The 17,953-nt window shown below is 42.4% G+C and overlaps 1 protein-coding gene and 1 long non-coding RNA gene across 4 annotated transcripts in view; one reads left to right on the top strand and one right to left on the bottom strand.

Annotated features, from left to right (window-relative positions):
• Gm31887 overlaps positions 1-17,953 on the top strand; it is a 48,124-nt gene that overhangs the window by 29,004 nt on the left and 1,167 nt on the right. The gene's annotated exons all lie outside the window — the stretch shown is intronic.
• Positions 10,648-17,953, bottom strand: part of Amph (amphiphysin) — a 205,891-nt gene continuing 198,585 nt past the window's right edge. For 2 of the 3 annotated variants that reach the window (NM_001289546.1, NM_175007.2), the window contains exon 21: positions 13,761-14,944. In NM_001289546.1, coding sequence (NP_001276475.1) covers positions 14,837-14,944 — 108 coding nt within the window. In that variant the 3' untranslated portion in view covers positions 13,761-14,836. Of the gene's footprint in view, positions 14,945-17,953 lie in introns of all 3 variants that reach the window. The other variant, XM_011244304.3, reaches the window with a different exon arrangement.

The raw sequence follows: 17,953 nt of genomic DNA, 5'->3' as shown, positions 1-17,953 counted from the left end.
GTCCTTTCTGTGAGCCTGTGATCTCAGAGCCTGTGTTATGTCAGAAATCCTGGGGGGTGTCAACCTGCCTCTGGATGTGGGCAGAGTGTGTGGAGAGCCAGAGCACAGGGTCTACTCTTGAGATCCTAAGTTTGTCAGAATTCTGGTGGGGCAGGGTTGTGGAGATTTCTCTGGATGTGTGTGGGTATGGGGAATATTGAAACATAGGCTCCACTCCCAGGCATAGGTGCAAACCAGAAGGAACATGTCTGCTAATGGGATTTTTTAAAATCATGATTAAATCAACACATGATAAGTGTAACACATTTACAACCAGAAGTATTTATTTTTGTCATTTATTATTATTGGCATTATTGTTATAGTTATGTTTATATAAAAACCTCAGATATCCACATATACAAACCCTAACCCTAACCCTAACTTAGCAAATAGTTCCAAGAAAGGATGATGGCAGATGGCATCTAGAATAATGAAACTTGATTATTATCTCTCACTTTGAAAATCAACTTCAAATGGATCAAGGACCCACTATAAGATTAAAGCTTTGAACTTCAGAGCAAAAAGTAGAGAATACATTTCAAGATAAAGACACCAGTAGGGACTATTCAATGTTAATTGAGTGAAGAGGTAACCTGCACAATGAGAATAATTTTTTGCCACCTACATGTCAGACAGAGGATTTACAACAAGAATATATGAAGGACAAAAATGTTCGTCCAAAATGGCAGAGCAATGACCAGTATGGCAAAATACCTCATGATAAAGTGGTGGTGTTCATGCCCTGGTGGTGCCAACAACTTTAATTGGACTTAAGACCCACTCAACAAGAGAGAAATCATGCCAGGTACTAGAAATGCAGCCAGCTACACAGAGGTAGTGAAGTCCTGTATCTTGGAGGAGAAGCACAATTACCATTTCACTAAACCAGCATAATCCCTAAACATATTATAATTACTTGTCTTTATACCCACAGATAAATGCAGTCTCCACCTCTCATCAAGGAAATGTCTCTTTGCAACAGAGAACAATATGGAAAGCCATAACCAGTCAAACTGCAGGATAATCGAGTCTATCCCAGTGAATACATATAGAAAATAGTACATATCTATGGCTCAGGGATCAGTGTAGAAGAGGGAGTGGGAAGATTGTCAGAGCCAGAAGAATGGAAAGATTGTGTCTCTTAGAAATTTCAGAAGCCACTCCCATAAAGTCTTATCTCGAGGAGCTGAAGAAGGACAGCAGCAAGAGGCCTCAATCCTACACAACTGTTTTAGGCAACTAAGGAATCTGAGAGTTGGGGAAGAACTCACTAATGGTTATCCAGCACCAAATAGCCATTCCTGAAAATGGACATATAGGTAGCATTATATAGATTTAGTAGATTACATTTAGGAATATATGTGTATACACAATGGTCAATTAGAAAAGAGGTCATACATTTGAGAGAGAAAGGAGGAGGCATAAGGGAGTGTTTGGAAAGAAGAAAGAAAAAGGGGAAATTAAAAATACAAATACTAAATATAGCTATTTTAGTAAAATATATAAAATATAATTTACATTAAATTTCTTTCAATACTTATTTTTAGCTATCAACAGGGTGGGGTGGAGCACCTGGAAGTAATAACAATCCTGTAGTCATGCTTGCTTCTAGCATTTACACTGAAATATTCAAAAAAATATTTCTCACTAAAACTTCTAACAGTTAGAAATGAGCCACTCTGAGACTGGGACACCAGTGTACAAGACAAAACTAGAGCATCTAGTTACCTGAGATCAAAGAAGCCCTCAGACCACTGAGATCATGCCAAAGGCATAGATGCCAACTGCATTGGCTTCTACTTTCCTTCTTGTCAACTCTTCCTTCTTCAGAATCTTCAGATTCAAGACTTCTTCTAAATTGGTGCAACAGAAATTGTCATTTTGGTCTGTGAATTTTCAGTTTGTATAACTAGGCTTAAGCACATCTTTTATTTTATTTTATTTTATTTTATTTTATTTTATTTTTGGTTTTTTCAAGACAGGGTTTCTCTGTATAGCCCTGGCTGTCCTGAAACTCACTCTGTAGACCAGACTGGCCTTGGACTCAGAAATCCGCCTGCCTCTGCCTCCCAAGTGCTGGGATTAAAGGTGTGCACCACCACGCCCGGCTAAGCACATCTTTATTAAACGAAATAAAAGCCATTACCATTAACACGGTTTTGCTAATGAGAAATAAATGCTTATTTCTGTAGTGTAACAGTCTGTCCTTTAGAACTGATGGGCTGAAAACCCTCCTTGCATCTTGCTGGTTATGGAGCCACTTTACTGACCGAATGTCTAGACGGTTGAGGAAGTGGTTGCTGGTTGTTTAGAAGTCAGGAGAGTGTGGCAGGATGTGGCAATTGTAATTCTGTTCTTTCAGCGTTTGAAGCATTGGCTGTGCAATGGGTATTTTTTAGTGGTGCTGTGCAGAATTGGGCCCTTTCTGTTGACTGATGCTGCCTGTAGGCACCGAGGTTTTCTGTGCATCTAATTGGCTTGCTGAGTATACATTTTGCTTGTGATTATTTTACAGGGATTCAGACCGGACCACCAGCAGACCGTTAAATGGTGACCCTGACCTCCTTTTGGTTCAAGTCTGGCTTAAGGAAATAGATATGGCTTCAAAATAGATGTCTTCTGCCTTTCCCGGTAATTGTGCAGGCCATATATCAACAGACCCGAATCCCTGTCATTATAGAATTGCAACAAGTGCAGGTTATAGCAAACGCATCAATTTCCTATTTCTATTTCAACCCCTATGAGATGCTCCCTAGCAATGGTACAGAAATTAGTCTATTTACCATGATTTATTATAATTACTGCATTCCCCATGGTTTCCTGACTTGTAAGTAGGTGTCTGATCTCCCTGTATTATGTTTTAGGCACAGTGAGGCCATTAATGTTTGTAGCTATCTCCTGGGACCACAATACATCAGGATTAAGAGCACTCACCACGGAGTCTGAAACATCACAGACATTTAGTATGTTTGTACAGGGGGGAGGGGGGTGCCATCAAAATATACTTTAGGATTATATTAGGAGATTATAAGGGTGTCAGTGGAGCTAAATTGTGTGTTATCACTATAGAAGATTAAAAGAAACTAGCATTAATAGACTTTTTATCCTGCCAGCCTGGGATAGGTCATGGACAGCAACAGTGACTCTAAAACCATTACTGACCTAGAAGGCTGAATCAGGAGTTAATAGCAGAGGAGACAGGGCTCCGAGGAGGTAAACAGACGATGCTTGTCCATGTCCATGTGCCTGTGCAGCTCTTACAACCTGCAGGTTCTCAGGCTGCAGAAGTATCTCTCACCAATGTTGGGAGTCTGGGCTAGGCGCCATGTCCAGGGAAACTGAGTGTATCCTGGACACATATGTGCATGAAGATGTCAGGAAGCTTCCAAGGACCGGCGTCAGCCTGGCCCGGGGGGGGGGGTGGGGGCAGTTCTGAGGAAGGGCTGTCTGGGAACAGCGGTGGGGAGGGGGGAGGGAAGGACTTGTGTCCAATCTGGCAGCCTATGTTCTGCTGGAGATAGCTTTCCAGCTCTCTTTCTCTTTGTTCTGCTTTCTTTCCCTCTGATCTGATTTCTCTGGAGACCTCCAGACTTTCTCTCTGTGTTCTGCTTGAGACAGTTCTCTAATCAGGTCTCTCTTGCTATCCTAAAATATTCTCTGGATAGCTCGTCTCCTGCAGGCCATAAGCCCAGTCTTTTTACTTTACGTATCAGTCCCGTTATTTACTTCAGTATCCCATGAATCAGCATCTCGTGATCCCAGCCCCTTAATTCCTCGGAGACAGTAAGCACATATTCTCTTTAAACATTGCAAAAGAATTCAGAGGTTTGCTTGCCTGGTAAGCACAGATGGTGAGCTAGCTGCGTGGGACCTTGTCCTGAAATTACCATTTCTACCACACCTGAGCCTAACTGTGCTGTGTCCTAGGCTGACCCTGAACGCAGGAATCTGCCTGGCTTTGTATCTTTCTGAGAAGCAGGCTCATTACTGTGGCTGCCTTTGCTCCTTTAGATTCATGAAGCCCCTCATATAGTTCATATTGCATCCTTATTCTTTGCATAATTGATAAATTATATATTTTTGAATTCATGTTTTTAGAGTTCTTTTCCACAGCCTTAAGGGCTGTCCTGAAGGTCCCAGTATATACCATTATTTGCTGAGACATTAACCACACCTTTTTGCAGATTATCATGTAGTCATTAACATTAACAGAGAGGTCATTCCTATGAAATGTGTAATATGGACATAGTGTGAAATGTGTACATTATTATACAATCAAACCTTAGGCCCAGGGCAGCCATCAACACTCTTGGAGGCTGACATCCACTGGCCCCGTCGCAGGGACAGGAACCCTGTCATTTTGTCCTTCGAAGGTCATGTTGGATCCAGCAAAAAAAGCCATCAGTTCTGATCAAACCCTGCCTCAGGTACACGACTGTCTGTCACACTACACAGCCAGCCTGAGGGGCTCATCTAGAAAGCACAACCGAAGTATGATCCATGCACACAGTACAGTGGGCAGAGGGACTTCTCAAGATGAAACTCCTGGGAGGGCACCTTTAGAGCACCTGGCTGGGAACCTACAACTTTGAACAGCTTAGCGTTGAAAAGGGCGGGATGACCAGTCAAGCCAAGTGTGTCTTTGGGAAGGTCACTGTCACAGGCAATAATAACTTTTTCCTCGTGTGTCCCACTGTGATGTGCAGAGAACTGCAACAACACATTAGTGGGGAAATAGATAGGTTAGTTTTAAGGGCAATTTAAAATTTTATAACCTTTTAATCTTAATAATAATTCTTCAAGGGAGATAAAAACTGCATTTGACGGGCAGGAGAATTGGAATTTAGGAAGCCTTACCTGCTTAAGGTCACTTTAGACACGAGGAGGCGTGGACTAAACAAGCCCGGAAAGTCCCCAGCAGAAGCCACTGCCACGTCAGGAACTTTGTGTAGACAAAACATCTATCCCAGAGTAGACAGTGAAAGGGAATAATGTGAAGAAAAGTTCAGAAGCTAAAAGAATCACACTCAGATGTCACTAAAGGATGCAGGGTGTTTTCCTGTCATTTAGCAAACTATGGGGACAGAAAAACATGGAAGACATTTTCCCCAGCACTTCAATCGTTAATGGAGCTTTTTAAAAAGTTAATTCTTGATGTATTAAATGATAACAAACACCTCGTAGGACATATTTATCCTTTTCCTACGAAGAGTAGGGTATGTACCACTTGTTTCAATTTTTTCTGATGAAATTCCAGCTTAGAAAAATGAAGGAAGTCATTTATGTCCTATAGCTCTCAGAGAGTACACTAAGAACTTGAAAGGGGGCCGGGAGAGATGACTCGGTGGTAAATCGCTCGCCACACATGAGTTTGATCCTCAGCACCCCAGTGAAGCCGGGTGCAGCATGTGTTGTACCCAAAACTTCAGCTCTGACACAGCAAGAGCGGAGGCAGAGACGGAGTCTTCAAACGCTTGGAGGCCGGTTTGCCTGGTGTACGCGAAGGGGAGCAACAAAGGGACTTCTCAAACAAGGTGGAAGGATCAACACTCAAGGTTGTCATTGACTTGCCGCACATTGTGGCAAGCATGTGTCCATGCTCTCACACACAAACATGCACAGGCATACAAACTCACAAAGTCATCACATGCATATCACACGCGCGCGTGCACACGGGTACACACACACGCACACACACCAAATTTAAAACATTAAAAACAAAAAAGAATTTGAAGGAGCCACTTGGTTCACTGAGCCTGTGCTCTGAGCAAACTACTTGGCAGGTTATGACTCAGAATTTATTATCTTTGCTAGAATGTCACATTTCAAACAAGGAAACGGGATGGTGATTTTACTAAGTCTTCAACTGAATGCTTCCTCCTTAAAAGATAGTTTCCTTTATTTTTCCACTGTTTTCTATCGCCCTCTTCTGGCCATGATCAGTATAGCAACACACTGCGTTGTTATTTTGAGGTTCCAGAAAATGGCAAGTTCTACAGCAGACCTCAGTAAGGACTGGAAAAGGCTGAGAAGCAAGGCAGGTCCCAATCCTCCCTTGGTGCATGCCATGGGCTCAGTTGAGACAGTCCCCTTTGCAATCTCTACTTTGCGAACTTCAAAAGTGAGAGAAGTGGCTGATGAGTTGGTTTTCTTCTAAATTTAGTATTTTGTGACTCTGGTTTGAATTGATGGTCCATACACTGAGGAAAAAGGTGTGTTGAGATGAAAAGGGGAATAGTTTTAATTTTAATTTTGATTCAACAATAATGTATATTGCTTTTATCCTCTTGATTAGACAGTGAGTAGGATTGTTAAGAAAATGGAATGTCTGGATAAATGGTGGTCTAGCTACCTAGCCTGGTCTCTGCTTAAGGTAGACAATCCCTGCAGACTTGGTTTAGACCAATAGAACGGCAATGCTCAAACTGGCCCAAGGAAAGATCAGACTCTTGAGCTTTGCGGTGGTAACCCGAATGCCTGTGGACATACTCAGACCCACCCACGAATATACACAGACACAACTGGAGAAGCTGAGGCACGCTGACTCTTACTAGTGTTTGGTTCAAGCCTGCCTAGAAACTGAACAAGAAGATCTCTCACGAAAAATGTGGAACTCGCTTGGGATATTCAGAATGGGTCATGTGTTGGCACCGTCTTGGGAATTCAACCTTGTTTACCATTTTAAACACTTTAATGATCCAGTTTTAAGAGTCTCAGCTGAGACTCACAGCATCCTGTAACTGGACATGGAGGTTGCCTATGACGAGTAAGATCTTGTCTTCTAAAAGCAAGTCTTTATCATTTCTCTCATGTTCATACGACTGAGCTATGAAAATCTCTGGTCATTGCCCAAATCCAGTGCTCTTAACTGTTACCGTTCCAGGTTGCTTCAAACATCTTAGAAAAGAGAAAGGAGACAAATCCCCAAGATGAGTGTGCAGTGGTCAGGGTCACCTAAGTGGTCCTTGATAGCTACTGGATACAGACTTTCCCTGAGAAAGGAGAAAGTCGTGTTTTCTACAAAGAAAAAAGAACAATTCCTTTCTCCCTGGTCTCAGTCTGTGAGCTGCGTCCACTCTCTGTGGCTGAGGTTTACGGGTGGTCTAAGTGTCAAGACTTAATGATAAGGCGGGGGGGAAGGGGGCACACCTGAGGGTCCAGCTATTTGGGAGGCTGAGGTAGGAGGATGTTAATTCCAAGGCCTGCCTGGCTTTGACACTGAGTTTAAGTCAACCACACGCAACTTAAGATTCCACAAAATATCATGTGTGTTCTTTTGTGATAGGGTTACTTCACTCACGATGATATACTCCAGATCCATCCATTTGCCTATGAATTTCATAAATTCATTGTTTTTAATAGCTGAGTAGTACTCCATTGTGTAAATGTACCACATTTTCTGTATCCATTCCTCTGTTGAGGGGCATCTGGGTTCTTTCCAGCTTCTGGCTATTATAAATAAGGCTGCTATGAACATAGTGGAGCATGTGTCCTTGTTACAAAGTTGAAACATCTTCTGAGTTTATGCCTAGGGGTGGTATTTCTGGGTCCTCAGGTAGTACTATGTCCAACTTTCTGAGGAACCATCAAATTGATTTCCAGAGTGGTTGTACCAGCTTGTAATCCCACCAGCAATGGAGGAGTGTACCTCTTTCTCCACATCCTCACCAGCATTTGCTGTCACCTGAGTTTTTTATCTTAGCCACTCTGACTGGTGTGAGGTGGTATCTCAGGGTTGTTTTGATTTGCATTTCCCTGATGACTAAGGATGTTGAACTCACTGATAAGTGGATATTAGCCCAGAAGCCCAGAAGCTTGGAATACCCAAGATACAATTCACAAACCACATGAAACTCAAGAGAAAGGAAGACCACAGTGTGAATACCTTTATCCATCTTAGAAGGGGTAAACAAAACACCCACAGAAGGAGTTACAGAGATAAAGTGTGGAGTTGAGACTGAAGAAATGACCATCTAGAGACTGACTCACCTGGGAATCCATCCCATTTACAGTCACCAACCCCGGACACTGTTGTGGATGTCCACAAGTGCTTGCTGACAGGAGCCTGATATAGCTCTCTCCTTCGAGGCTCTGCCAGTGCCTCACAAATACAGAGGTGGATGCTTGCAGCCATCCATTGGACTGAGCATAGGATCCCCAATTAAGGAGCTAGAGAAAGGACCCAAGGAACTGAAGGGGTTTGCAGCCCTATAGGAGGAACAACAATATGAACTAGCCAGTAACCCCAGAACTCCCAGGGACTAAACCACCAACCAAAGAGCACACATGGTGGGACTCATAGCTCAGCTGCATATGTAGCAGAGGATGGCCTAGTCAGTCATCAATTCGAGGAGAAGCCCTTGGTCCTATGAAGGCTCTCTGCCCCAGTGTGGGGAAATGCCAGTGTCAGGAAGCAGGAGTGGGTGGGTTGGTGAGGGGGGTGATAGGATAGGGGGAGGATGTTTTTCGCAGGGGAAACAAGGAAAGGGCATAACATTTGAAATGTAAATAAAGTAAATATTCAATAAAAGAAAAAAAGATTCCACAAAATAAAAATAATTGTAAAAATAGTGGCTAGGCTAGGCAGTATCTGAGTGGTTGAGTGTTGCCTGGCATACCTGATTTCAATCCCAATTACTCAAAAAGGTTAAAAGTTTTTTAAAATATAAGGTTTGGAGTCAGGTTCCAGAAATTAGTCATTGTGACGTTGCTGGTATTGTTTTAGGTTATAGATCTCCTGTTTTTCCATTATATTTCTGAATGATGCTCTGCTTTTATTTCTAATCCATGCCAACAATATGGCATAATTTAACTTATCGGTTAACTATTGTCCGTGTTTTCCCTCCTCCATTCCTCTCTCTTCCTGTGAGCCCACTCTAATACATTTGATGTATGTCCTTAGAGCCTCTGTTAACTGTGAAAGTGCCACAGTGCTTTGTGGGTCTTGTATTTTACCTCCATGAGCAGCACGCTCTTCCCACCGGAGGTGATGTTGGTGTCTTTTGTTCCACAGCTGGCACTGCTGGGTATGATTTATGCAGTTTCCCAGGTTAGGGTCTTGGCTGTCACTACCCATGCTATGATGTGACTGTCACGGGCCTTCTTACAGAAGGTCTGCACTTTCTGGAAACTCAGTCCTAGAGTTGCTGGCTAGGGAGAACATACACATATGTACACACATGAAGCAGGATCTCACTGGTTACCAGAATGTGATCTGATCATTAGGATACTGGTATGTGCACTGCAGGTCTCCTTCAAAACCCTGGCTGTTTATGTTCCTAACGTAGCATGAAAGGCAGTGCCAGAGCAGAGGGTTAGAGGAGACAATCCCCTGAGGGTACACTTAGCCTGGTACTGCTGTTTACCAACTGAATGACCATGCTCAATTTTCCTGTTTTTGAGGAGTGATCTTAATGATGACAACATGATTTTGTGAAGTCCAAGTGATTTCAAACACAGAACTTTTAGAGAGTCTGACATAAACAAACATCATATACATTAATCTTGTCAATTAATCAAAAAATACATGCATAAACAAATCTAAGCAAGAATCCCTAGAAATAAATTATCACAAAGATAATTTCTGAAATTCCTTCTTGGATGTGTATTTTGTGTGTTATCTGTCAATTCTTTGTGAGTTTCAGACGTAACAACCACATAAAGCCACTCAGCCGTCTGCATTGCTTTATTAAACCTTTTAGCCAAACCTTTTCATTTGTTTTGGCTATACACTTGATATTCTTTGGAGTTTTATTTAAAATAAAACTCTGCATTGTGACAGGGTTACTTGATACTTCTGGAGTGCTGTACACGGGATGTCTCTGCACTGTTGGGCAAGAGTTTGTTGGTGCTGTGCCTCCTGTTCGCTCACATATGAACAACAGGTGGATGGGGAATATGAAGTTGAGGTGAGAGTGTATCCCTTAGTGTTGGAAATAAAAGGCTGAGGGCACACATGCACACTCTACACGGAGTAAGCAGTCTGAGTGGGTGACAGTGTGGGAGTGAACAAGAGGAGAGCCCTTTAATTCAGAGTGAGACATGACCTGTGCTCTGGGGTGGCAGGGGAAGAGTACAGGCAAGCAGAAAAGGGGCATTCAGCATTCTAAGAGGTTGTAGCAGAGGGAGCAAAGCTAGAACATGTGTTGGTTTTACAGGGTGGGGAAGTAAGGAGAGTCATATGAGGGACACTGAAGGGACATGCTGGGGAAGATGGGAGCCTTTGAGGGCCAAGTAAGTGGCATTGTGACTCCAGTGACATACAGTATCCAAAAGACACTCATTGCTGTCACATGGTACAAAAAGCAATGGTAGGAAGGGGTGCTAATGTGCTGGCATTGGTGCTAATGTACACAAAATGAGTTGAGGAGAGTTGCAAAATCACCTGTGGCTGTGGGGACATGTCTCCAGGGCATGGGAATAGACACTAGAATGCAGGACAGTAAGACATTTTGGAGGGAAGAGACAACAGTGGGTGTGTGTTCCTGTGAAATGAAGCACAAGGGGAAACTCCAAATTCAGCAGGTCCAAGATTCCGCCATGTGCTGGGTACCAGGGAGATGCCTTGTAGAATCGCTCTGCAAAAGTTATAGGAATTCACACTGAGAATACGATTAACAACTGTTTAATGAACATGCAGATATGTGGACTTGGAAGCAGCCACAGGACCCTCTCCAGGGACAGTCCTTGGACAGCAGAAGTACAAATAGAAGGATATTGCTATCTCCCTACTTAGTGTCCCACTCCAGCTCCCTCAGAAAGAAGGAAAGCAAGCACAGAAAACAAGAAAGAATAGTCAGAGGAGTCGGAAAGCACGGGGAATTTGTATCCTGGATCTTAGGGAGAGTATGAAAATGTTGTATAGTGTTCCCGAATGCCACAGAAATCACACGGTGGTCAGTAACGGGAAACACACGGCAACGTGAGAGTTCTATAACATTTACTGACTGGAGGAGAGGGTAGAAGAGAGTCATCCCTGTGGATAAGTGCTTAAGGACAAGGTTCCCTCACAGAGGACTGACTTTATACGGCTCTGTGATGTACAAGGATGCATTTCTCAAGAGCTAAGTACATACACATCCATAGATGCTGCAGAGAGGCAAAAATAAGCTTACAACTCCATGTGACCTTCAAGAATCAGACAACCTGAGTGTTTGACCTGAGATCGTAAGGGTCTTGGGACTATTTGTATTTTGGAAACTAATACAATTTAAGTCTCCTTTGAAAAGCTTTAAGATCTTTCAGTTTGCATAGACTTAAGAGTTGTATCACAATCAATAACTAAGCAATCTTGAGAAAGTATAACTAATGACTCACAAAATATTTGGGGAGGCTACTCAGGTTTTTCATGCATTTGAACGTTCAGTGCTTTTGAATCTGCTCAGCCCCCTTGCTGTGTGCTAGGATACAATCTGGTCTCAGCCAAACTGGTTTCAGCTTAATGTTGTAGGTTAAGAAAAATCTGCAATAATGGCTGAGTCAGGAAAGAGAGTATCTCCAAGCTGAACAGAACCACATGGCTCTCAGTTGTCTAACTTTGTCAAGAGACTACCACTCTCTTCTTTGTGAAGCTTCTAAACATCTATTTACTTGAGGTCCAGGTAGAAGTTCCGTTCTGGGAAGACAGTAGCAACGACCACACGTGGAACAGCGGAACAGTATGATGCACCTTGTACCAAGGTCTGGCACATAGTGTTTGTAAGAATTTTCTCTCAGCTCTAAGTAAAAACCATAAGGCAGATTTTAGTTGAGCTTTTCAGAAAACAGTAGTAGAGTCTTAGGATGGTCATTCTGTTGACTGGTGTGTTTCCAAAGCTCCAAGGTGTGCAGTCACGCCTTTTGTGCGGAATAAAGCACTGACCCTTAGTCATCATCAATTCTTCAGTTCTCATGTGTTTGGCATGTCCCCAAGGTAAGGTGCTTTCTTTACTGGGCCATCTGAATGGAATGCTGAGTTACGATGAGATAGTTTCCAATGAGCCAATCCATGGCTTCTATATGTTTTTAAGGAGCATCAGAAGAAGGAGTCTTCACACTTGGTCCAATAGATGCCATCATTGTTGGTTTCTTGTTGACTTACTTCAAAGCCTCTCTAGCTTTGACAAAAAGAATCTTGTTCATAATTGTAGAGTAGGATAGTGCATGGATCTTTTCCTGAGCAAGGGTCCACACCACACAGAGGGCCCAGTAGGTGTCTGCTTCATGAGAGCCAGAGACTTTCTTTATCTGATTCTTAAAGATGTGAACATCAGCCATTGGTTTCTAAAGAGGAAGTAAGGAGCAAGTGGTTCAGACAGCTTTCTTGATCCAGGCCATGTGGGATAAAACATAGTTACAAACCAAGTAGTTTATATCCGTATGATGTGAACAGGATGCCTTTACCACAGCAGTAGCCACGAAAGCTCTGAAGGCATTGCAAACCTCTTAGAAGGCCCATTAGAAAAAAGGCTGTCCATTGTAAGCGCAGGTTCTGTAGCATGGAAGTGGGCCATGGTCTCCAACTCATTCCTCTTCAGGACACTGGCAATTCTTGGATCTTTCCAGTTCCCAAAACAATCCGATTACTTGTATTTAGTATTTCAAAACCAAGACAGTATTTTCAAAATAGGACTAAATGATTAAAAGCATGTTGTCTTGGATGAACTTAGTAGGTCACCTAAGTACATTCATCTAGGAAGTTCACTCGAGCCACCTCCTTCTGTCTCACTGTGTCCTGTGTCAGCCCCTGTGGGGAGGATCGCAGTGGAATTTCAGAGTAACTGCTCCTGGAGATGTGGCAATTAGCTTTGCACAGTTTAGGCACACCTTATTATTAAAACCATTTGGGGTACTGGGATGCAGATTTACTGTCAAGCATTTGCAAGGGTAGAGTTTAATACCAAACACTGCAAACACCACCACCAGCAAAGGCCCTGATGGGTTCAGTCACTTTTCAACAGCCCATTTGCTCTCATGTCAGGAGTGAGTTCCTTTAAAAAGGGTCACCTCGCTGCACTTTGCTTAGTTCCCTGGCAAGCTGCTGGACAGTGGCATTTTATTTTCTTTCAGTAGACTATCATTCACAATGAGTAAGCCTTCTTTTAAAGTAGCCCTCGGGGAAACAGTGGTGAATAGAAATTTGCCTATTACTGCTTTAAGAAACCTAAAACCCTGTGACTCATGAGGAGAATTTGAAACACAAATAAGAAATGCATTCATGCACAGTCTTGATTGGCTTACACTGTATCACTGGATACAGAAGTATATTAGTAGACATTTCTCAAGATGAAACATGCTATATGACATGATCTCCTCTCATGACAATGGCTCTGGGGACTGACTTTTCTGTGCTGTGAGAGCTACTTCTTTATGTCCTTATGAACATAAAAATGCCAGAAAGAAAAGTGACTAAAGATGAAGCTGTCGTGAGGCTGATTGTGCATCTATGGTTGCCAGTGATTCACAGACTGAGTGTCCACAGCCAGCAATAGAAGGAGATCTCCCACAGCTGTTATTTGCGCTCTAGTAATTGCTGGCTTCCAGGAAGCACTGGTGACCAGCAATGACTGGGATGGAGTGATAGGGAAGTGAGGCAGGGCCACAGAACACAACCCAGAGGTGGAACGGGTACACATCTGCACAAATAACAACTCCAATATAAATTGCTTCAAGTAGCTTGTCCAACTGGAACAAGAATTCAAAAAGAAGAAAAAAAAAAAACCACTCTTGAAAAAGAACCCATGTAACTTGGAGATTACCAAAGGTTTATTTGGAATGACACAGCACTGAGAACACAACTGTTACAGATGGTTTCTGATACAGCATACATCACCTCGTTCATTTTAGAATGATCTGTGAAGATGAGTTGCATAAATAGAACGTGGAAGTATATAGGAGCTTTTATAAATAGGTTCTTTTGCCCCCTCGTCCAGCCAATCACGTAAAGGCAGGAATGATGACTGCATAGTTGCTAGTCCATGTATTTATCTGGACTGAGCAGCTGGGCAGCTACATAACCAGGCCCTGCTCTTTCCAAAGGGGCAGCAGCGTGGACGCGCTATCTGTTATATCATCCTGAAAACTGCACACAACACACACAGACACTGTCAACTGTTTTGGCAATGGGATGAATGGTTTTGCCCCAAGGCAAAACTGCAGCTGTAATGCCGACAAATAAGAGCAATGCGTGTATCAATGACACTTAGAGGAGAAGAGCTACAGTGGAAAGGGAAGGGATCAGCTATGTATATGTAGCCATCTGCATACACATAGGTCCAGCAGGCATGGGACTAGCTTGTGCGACTGTGTGTCCGTACATGTGTATATAGAGGTGATTGGAGAAGACCGTTAAGAACGTTTGCAGCTGTTCAGTTTTAAACGCAGTAAACTTGAAAGGGCAAGAGAGCAGGAGCTCACAATTCGGGCAAGGGAGTAAGATGATGTCTCACTACAGGATAACTCATCACATCTGCAGGGCAACCACTCGACACCACACACTTGATGCAAAGAAGTCAAAGTCTGGTCTGGAGAAGGCTACTTTAGACTTGGTGGGAGGAGAATCAAGTACCAGTGTTCACTGTTAGACAAAGCACAAACAGACCGCTATGAACGCAGGAAACAGAGTAAGGACTCTTTCCTTAATTTGCTCTTTCCCCTCTTCGTATAGTTTTTGCATACATGCTCTATTGATCCGTCTTCCCAAGCCTCATCTGGCACCAGTCTGTCAATCATGAAGAGTGTAGTAGCAAAAGTGAACGCCTCTGCATTCCGTGAATGGTTAAGAACCCAGTCACGTGACCCATTTGCAGCATCTGCAGCCCTACTCCAGGCGCCGCGTGAAGTTCTCTGGAAAGAGGCCTTTGTACGTGGCCAGGTCTCTGTACTGAAGCCAGTCTGACTCCTTCACCCCCACCAACCAGCCTGCATCCTGCAAGACAAGAGCAGTGTTTCAGAGTCCAGCAAACTTCAGAGCACACAGTGCCAATAACTTACACAATAACCCATTCAGCTAGTACTGGGACCTCAGGATGCCACACTACTACAGAACACTGTAAATCTCTATCATTTAAACATTATTTTTTAATTACTAATTTATGTATTATTGTACATACTTAACTGAAGGTAAATTTTAACCTTCTAATTTTGTATACGGACTATTGAGTTAGCATTACCTGAGTTATAAGTTGTTTAACGTGACATTATGGTATGAAAGGAATCCAACCACCTGTCTTGTGGTTCACAGTGGACTAAGTAAGGAGTAAGGAAATATTCCTTGGTGGCAGGGAGGGTCAAACATTTTAAACTTGTTAAATTAGAAAATAATGCTGATGTGGCCACCAAATGTCTGGTGCCTGTTTCTTATAGGAAAACACTGCCCCACAGCTCATACCACACAGCTCCAACAAAGTCCCCAATATAGGGCTCACCACTACTGAATGCTGGACAAGTGCTGCCTGACACTGTGTCTGCTGCTGATACCTGATGTTTCTCGTCCATGTGGATTACAGGGACGGTTGAGGCTGTGGTGTTCTTGCTAGAGACACATGTTCTTTCTAAATGAGCCTTGTTTCTCTCACAGGTGCCACCATGCAAATAAAGACATGTAGCCATAGGAAGGTCAGAGAACTATGGGTGCCTTAGATGACCACCTATACAATGGAAGACTACTGTAATAACTGAGAATTACAGGCTGCTCTTTGTGTTCTGGAAGGGGGTAACATGCACAGACATGTAGTACACGGATAACAGTGAGAAATGTCTATCTTTATGATGTTAACCAAGGCAGAGAAGGCAGCCGATTACAAAAATGGATGGTGAGATTTAATCTGAGCCAGTCCTCCATGAAGCTCAAGTACATCTGATAAAAAAGAGGTCTCAGAAATTAAATAAAGGGCTGGATATATTCCCTTTGATATCATCAGGGACTATAAATTGGTGCTTCTAAAAAGAGAAGAAATATGAGCACCTAGACAGGCCAATTTTTGAAGAGAGAGAAAAAAACCACCCCCAAAAAATAGCAAAGGAAAAAATGCCCCAATAAACTGACTAATAATAGTCTGGCTGATGAGGAAAATTTGATCCTTCAAATTACGATGTCACATATGTGAAGGACAATTATATCTAAAGTAAGAGATGATAGGTAAACATTCCCCAAGCCTCTAGTGTGCACAAGAAAGGTCAGTTCCCCTCCCACAAGCCTATATTGGATTCTATTTACAGTGAGCCAAAATCTAATGAGACCAAATAGAGCTAGGCAGTTTTAAATCATTTCAATAGAGAACAGAAAGATAAGAAGCGACATCCACAAAGCCATAATGAAGATGTATTCTAACACATTCCTCTGAAATACAACCTTAACTGTAAAGTGAAGGATATTAGACAACATAAATCTTTAGCTAAGGAAAATTAAACTTTAACTGCCTAAAATATGTGATAGATAAGAATTTCCAGTTTTGATTGTGGTGGAAGAGTTTGTATTAAATACATGCTTCTGCCCAGACTAAGTACTAGCTATGCGTGTGTATGTGCATATATATGAATCATCAGCAACTGTTGGTGATAAAATATAATTATAAAATGAAGCCTATATAGAGTGGGATGGACATAAATCCTGTGCAGAGTCAGCTGAAGGCACCAAGACAAAAAAGAAAACAGAGAATATTTAACCCTTGCATGTAGGGAATCACTGTGCATGATGAGAACAAGTTAATAGAGCCTTCCCCCAAGGACTGTCCTCATGCTGTACGCTGCAGGGGTGGGTGCAGAATGTGAGGATACAAGAACATCTGTATACTAGTGGACAAGGAAGTTCTGGGAGGAGGGAAGTCCCCAAGTACATAGAGACACTTTCCGTAAGTCCTGGGTTGCATCTATAAATGAGATTTCAAGAACTAGGGTAGAGACAATAGTAAAATATCTGAGAAGAGCAAGAGAGTTTTAGCACTGCCAATAAAGGGAGAGTGTGCAGTTTATCTCCTGAGTGGGGCTAGAAAGGTGACTCAGCGGTTAAGAAGGTGAACACTTGTAAACAGCAGAGTTCAGGTCCAAGTAGCGGAGCTTGGTTCTTAGAACCCACATCAGACAGCCCACAACCACCTGTAATTCAGGCCAGGACATTTGACACCCAGCTCACCTAGGTACCTGCATCATGTGCACACATCCCCACACAGACACATATGCATACATAAAGTTTAAAATAAAAATGAGTATTAAAATACAATGCATCAGTGAAGGGGAATGCCAGGGCTGGAAGACAGGAGTGGGTGAGTGGGTGGGTGGGAGAGCACCCTCATAGAGGCAGGGAGGGGGGAATGGGGCAGGAGGCTTCTGACAGGGAGACCTGGAAAGGGGGAAACATTTGAAATTAATGTATTTTCTTAATGTAAATTAAGAAAATATCCAATAATTTTTTAAAAAAATTGCAAACCAAGTTAGGAGAATACACAAAACACTACACTACAGGCTTTCTATAGATGATTCCCCTAATTCGATTCTCCTAGTTCGAGGCCAGCATGGTCTACAAAGTGAGTTCCAGGAGTCTAAACCTTATGTTTAGAGGTAGAAATATTGTCCTAAGGATAAGGATTTATGAAAAGTCTATAGGCAAATATTCTAAGTAAATGCAGAACAGTCTTCCATAAATTTAGGATAATAAGTTAGTAATTTAAGTGCCTATTGGAAAAAAATAAATAACCTTCAGGTATAGAAAACAGAATACAGCTCTCTATAGTGTACTGTGCACTTGCTGTGTCCAGTATAAATAAAAATGTTACCAGATCAAGGACAAAATTAGTAAAATATGTCCTAGGAACAAAAGGCAATGGATAGAAATATGCCCTGATGTTGTACAGATTTCCAAATATTTGGAATCAGCTAGAAATACTGAATCAGTTAGTTAGAAATACTGAATTAGTTATTATAAGTTTGTTAAGTATCT

Source organism: Mus musculus, chromosome 13 (assembly GCF_000001635.26).
Source record: "Mus musculus strain C57BL/6J chromosome 13, GRCm38.p6 C57BL/6J".
NCBI classification, from domain to species: domain Eukaryota; kingdom Metazoa; phylum Chordata; class Mammalia; order Rodentia; family Muridae; genus Mus; species Mus musculus.
This window is presented reverse-complemented; position numbering and strand designations above follow the sequence as displayed.